Source organism: Trichoplax adhaerens, genomic scaffold (assembly GCF_000150275.1).
Source record: "Trichoplax adhaerens TRIADscaffold_11 genomic scaffold, whole genome shotgun sequence".
NCBI lineage: Eukaryota > Metazoa > Placozoa > Uniplacotomia > Trichoplacea > Trichoplacidae > Trichoplax > Trichoplax adhaerens.
The window spans coordinates 1,424,821-1,430,742 of record NW_002060953.1 but is presented as its reverse complement, the minus strand read 5'-3'; the positions used below and the strand labels follow the sequence as shown (position 1 = coordinate 1,430,742).

The following is a 5,922-nucleotide window of genomic DNA, read 5'->3' as shown; positions in this document are numbered from 1 at the left end:
TATTTCTCTAAACTGTTTGAAATGTTCTAATAATAACAGCAATAATAATAAAGAAACTCTATGGACATAACTACCCAATTACTAAAGTATTGCCGAATTAATTATTTCAAGTATTACACAGTTTGTTTTACGACTCTAACATCCTTTCACGATGTTCAAATCCATTGCTTTAGATAATGATTTCAATATGAAACGCGCATCCGAGTTTCTCTGTAATACCGGCCACTGATATTTGCATGAGTCTTAAATATATAAAATTTAATTTGTATTTATGGATACTGCCATATCTAAATAAATAGTTCAGCATGATATTGTTTAAATTTATATTCAAAATTAGACGTTTGCAATGATTATTTCAATCAGTGCAGACCAAGTTGCCGCCGTTTAATGCTTATTTAAGGCAATCGCACTAAATTCTTGCTGCCTCATTATTTCTTTTTCAAAGGCCAAACCGTACGCTATATTTAGAAGCTAAAGATTCCTTTCGTATTAAGCAATTATACAAAGATATTATCATCTTTTGCTAAGAACTCGTTAATAAAACAGGTAATTTATGGAGAAAAATCATTGCGCAGAATAATAAAACAGCAGGATTATTTAAATAATATCAACGAAATGGCAAGCCGTAGATCTAGATAGCTATTAAAATTGCTATACTCGTGGATGCGGTTTAAATCGATTTTACAAGTCTTAATATTTGGATATCAGTATTATATTCAGAATGTATTATGAAATAAACAGTATAGTCCAGTAACTTTAATAAAGGGTTGAAATAAACTTTTCTGTCTCCTAGAAAATAATATATTTTCTAAAAATAATAACAAAGCATTCATCGTCAGAAGAATGTTAAAATTTACTACAGCGCAAAATACTGCGACGCATTGAATAGTCATACTCTCTTATCCACTCATAAAAAATAAAATGGATGAATAAACAATAATAAAGAAATGAGATTTGACAGTATTTTTGAAAGTATTTTTGGAGTCAGAAGTAATACAGTTCATGATAGTGTAACGAGACTATACTGCAACCCCCCTGCTGAAAGAATAAAACAGTCAAATTTTAATTGTATAACATTAAGTTGTTTACGTTAATAAAGTTGAAAAGTAAGAAGACAAACATTGAGGCACTTGAAATGCAGCAGTACTCGTTGTTTAAAGCTACCCTTATTATCATATCAAGAATAAATTTTTGTAACTACACGAGATATTTCAGTAGAATAAATAAACTAACGATAGTTTAGATTTATATAAATATTGAACGTAGATGCGATCAAAAGAAAACAAGATGATAATTCTCAGTTAAAAATTTTTAGCATTCCAATATATTTGATGATGTTATTACACGCTGATATCAAGTATTGGGTAGTAATCTCATTTAATTGTAAAGGAGTTATTTTTGGCGTTAATTAATTTGATAGTGAAGTAAACAGGATATTAAATTAAGGGTGCTCTGTAATTTGTAGGTTCGCCGCGAAAACAACTACAGGGATAAACTGAAAACTTTCTATTTATATCTGATATTTTAATGGCTGCATTAATAATATAATTCGATCTAGATTTTTTTGTTTTCTCTCCAGTACTCTCGGACATCACCGGCATTCTCCAGCTACCATAAACGATATATTAGTGTTTGAAAGTTTCTGATCTCGGCTTAAATATGAGCAAGCTTATACACATTGACTTATAACCAAAGAATTATTGCATTGAATAAATCAATTCTTAATTTCGGCTGAAGAGCTATCTTGTATCTTGTTATCATATCGACAATAATCTTTAAAATATTGTATTTTCAAGGTACATATTTGTTTTATACTAGTAATATCGATCATGAAAATTTAAACCTTTATTTTAGGAAGAAAAAGTGATAGATTTATTTTGGAATACAATCTAGAATAATTTTCAGATTCTACTATTATTAGTTAAGCATGAACTATTTAGTAATTAGAGGACTATATGTTAATTTAATACAGAAGATAAGAATGAGGTTGATACATATTCAACAAATTATTGTATTTATTAATTAATATGCGTAATAGTAGAAAAAATGATCGAAATTATTATTTTACTATAGAATCCTAGAAGCAGAAAGAACGCTAATTTCAACATACATTCGATACTAATGCATTGTATAACTCTAATTGATTTTATGTAATATCAGGGGAAAAGACTGTTAGAAAAATTTCGAGATGTACTATATAGCCTTTAATCATTAATATAAACGTATTACTATTTAAGAATAAGTCATACTTTCCTACTTCTATCTAATCATGGTGAGAGACAAAAACAGGATGAAATAAAATGGAAGCATATACATAGTACAAGAAATAAGCTCATCCTAAAGCGGAGCTAAGCATCATAGCTGTAGAAGTTTCAGTAAATGTCAAAGATGAATAGTTCTGGTAGTAGACTATAAGTGTTTACCTTATATTCAAGAATGATATCAGAGATGACATTGATCTCAATTCAAAGAGCAAGCTAGCACTCTTCCAATGATATATGTTACCTTTTCGATACAATTAAAAGGATTGTGAAGTAGTCTTTAGTGGAAGATTAGTGCTGTTAGTATTGCTATAGGGAGGTTTCTTGACTACCGTCAATTTGCGTCCTACATCTTGATACAAGGCTTTGCGAATACTATTAACATAGTAAGCGCAAAATATTGGATTTATAGCCGGATAGGAAAATGCCAAGAAGCGAAGAGTTTCAAACAAAGGCTGAAACCAGCTTCTTTGAAAAAATAGCGCAAAAGGGTTACTGACAGCATAAAGACTTATAGCAATAAATGGTAACCACAGCACTACAAATGCACCAGCTATAACTGCCATTTGTTTAGCAGTTTTAATGGTAATTGAAAAAAAATTCTGATCAATATGTTTATCGCTTCTGTAGCGATCCATTCTTGTTCTTGAATTAACTATAACTATGATACCAGTGTAGGAAATAACCATCAGAATGAGAGGCACAAAGAAGACTAGACCGTAAATAATCTTTAAATATAAAGCTTCCTTTTCCATATCCCTGCTTCTTTGAATGCAATAGACATTGCTGATAGGTCTGAAAAACATTAAAGGTGAGAACGCAGCAAAAGCTGCCACCAACCATATCACAATAATGACTGTGATCATTTTGCAATGGCTAATGGAGATACGATATTTTAATGGCCATCGCAAGGCAAGCAACTTATCAATACAGATAAGGCACTGATGAAAATTGAAAATTAGCGTAAAGTGTACACCAATTGGACCTGATAATGAACAGTAGATTGGCCATCTTAAATATTCCAAATTGGTCCATTTCGGTAGAATGTAAACAGCACCAAATAAAAATCCACTGATAAACATACTTTGCAAGATATCATTGGCAGGAGTACGCAGCTTTTTTCGTCGAACGATGGTTATGAAAATGAAGGCATTGGTAATGATACACATTCCTCCAATGATGCCCATTAGAACATGACTATAAGTAAGGTCTGGAGCTGGTTGAGTATTTGACATCGATGGACGGTTTGTCGAGTTACTGTTGTTTAACATTGAATTCATGGTGGCGTGGAATGAAACTTTGAACTATTTTCTATCCCAAGCAAAGTAAGATTACTTATCTCTTAAATTCACTAATGAAGCGGTAGCTTCAAAAACTTTTACTAATAAGCCAGTTGAAGATGAGTATTGATGACGTTGGAGAACCCAGTTGCTTTAAACAATCTCTAACTCAATTGTCTCGCTTTTTTCTTCTCCTAGCAGCATTTGTCTGGATTAAAAACGATAATGAATGCCACAGTATATGTTATGGAAATTAATTATTGTTCAAATACGTTTGGCTATTGTTAACACTGCAGACTCTTTTTCTCACAATCATTTATAACAATTTTTCTAATATCGCGTAGGATCTATTCTAAATAATTTTGATCATCGATGTGGCAACTTCAAACATAGATCAGTCCGTAAAAGAACAATCTTTCTTCAATTCCTTTAATTGGTAATATTATTGACTTATTTTGAAACTTATTTTTTTAACATTTTCGTTGAGAAAGAAAGGATCGTTTAATTAAGAAATTATCATTATGACATTATCTGATTTCCAAAGAGACAAAGATAGTTATCAATAGTCTCCTATTAATGATTATAGATAGCGGAAAAATTGTCGTCAGTCAATCATGGACGCCATCTAGATTTTATATTTGATGACATCTAGTCAATAACATTTGTAGTGGCTAGAAGTGAAAATAGGTGCTTATCAAAAATATCCTGCCTTACCTCTAAAACTAGCACCAGATTAACATGATTAGCATTAACTCGAAAGATGGCAAAAGATTTAAATGAAAGATAATATAATAATCGGTGACATATTTGTCATCAACAATGGATGTTCTTCTAAGGTACCTCCCTCAATTTCAAGTTGTTATTTTCTAGACCTCTTTTTGACATTTATAAAGCCATAATATAATCTGGATTCATTGTAAAAATGATGAGGTAACACACATGTTGATACCATTCTTACCTTCTACAATGATTTGCTAAGGGGTCCATAGTGATGTTATAAATTTACCCTTGAATCGGTTGAAATAATCAAAGCATGGATAAACTATCAACATTTTTTAAAAATAATGCTTAAAAAAGGTTTTACAGAGATGATCCTGAAGTTAACAAATATGATTACTGTAGTATGTTATCATAACATAATTCTTTTATAGATAAAGTCGAACCATTACCGAACGATCAACATTTCAGAAAAACAATTCTATAAAAGGTGCTGCAATGACGGTCAAGGAGTTAACTAACAGGATTATAGCAATATGTCATCATGACATATTTAGATAGAGGCTCTCTTGGTTACCAACAAAGTTGGATTGAAATTTTAATTTGGCCATAGTAAACAAAGAAGCATCAGCAAAGCGAACGCCGGTCTTATTGGATATTCTTTTATTGACTTCGACACGGTCTTAAATTAAGGTTTATCATATTCGAATGTAATTTGATCTAGCAACTGTTTCTCATAGGCTGGAATCGATTTTTTTTTTGCGAGAAAATAACCATTTATCGTCAAATTTTCTTTGAGTTTTTAAACAAAGGAAAGAGGCAACAGATAGCGTTATTCAAAATTGTTTACTAAAAGTCTTAAGTAAAGGTTAATGTTTTCGTAAAGTATCTATAGAAGATTGACGATGGTTAGAATTACATCAATAACCAATCATAGCATCCATCAAAGACATTCATGAAGAATCAATCTACGTAGAGATGGCGTTAAATGCTAAAAATGAAAATAATTTATGTCGCAAAATTTCTATATTTGATCGTGATTCAGTTTCCATGCAACATTTAGAGAAGGCGAAACAATACTAAGGCATAAAAGATTATGAGTCATAAAAACGTCTAATTTAACAAACAATTACTGTTTTGTAATCTGTATTGAATCTTTATTAATCCGGATAAAAAGAGTGTTAAGTTTTATTTTGCAATGAAATAAACTATACTGATTGATTGTCCAGTAATTAGAGATCATGATTCTTTTTGATCATAGACTATTATTCAATCCAAATCAATTGCTACAACTTAGGCAAATAATCAATAATAGCAGTTATTAGCAGTTTAATCTCAAACTGCAGTTATATCAGTCTTATTTGATCAATCAATTAAGTTTACTTGCATATAAGATAAGTTGCAATGAACTGATGATTTGATAATAATGTTTATTCGTACTTTACATCTATTCCTTTAGTGATTCTGATCAAATTTGAATAACAAATTAACCTCAGTTACCTGCGAATTATGCAGTTATGAACAGATGATACTTAAGATGAGAACTTATATTCCGCCTTTAATGTTAGTTATCCTTACTGTTAGATTTAATAATGCCGATAGGTACGATAGTAATTGTAGTCTCTCCTTTTAGAGGATAGTTGATCTGATTTAGTAACATCACT

The 5,922-nt window shown here is 30.7% G+C and overlaps 1 protein-coding gene across 1 annotated transcript; it reads right to left on the bottom strand.

Annotated features, from left to right (window-relative positions):
* Positions 1–1,436: 1,436 nt before the first annotated feature.
* TRIADDRAFT_59539 (uncharacterized protein) lies at positions 1,437–3,541 on the bottom strand (the record flags this gene model as incomplete). The annotated part of the gene is made up of 3 exons (XM_002115485.1): positions 1,437–1,608; positions 2,424–2,505; positions 2,932–3,541. 3 exons carry the CDS (start codon positions 3,539–3,541, stop codon positions 1,437–1,439), a joined length of 864 nt encoding a protein of 287 aa, XP_002115521.1.
* Between the last annotated feature and the right edge of the window lie 2,381 nt (positions 3,542–5,922).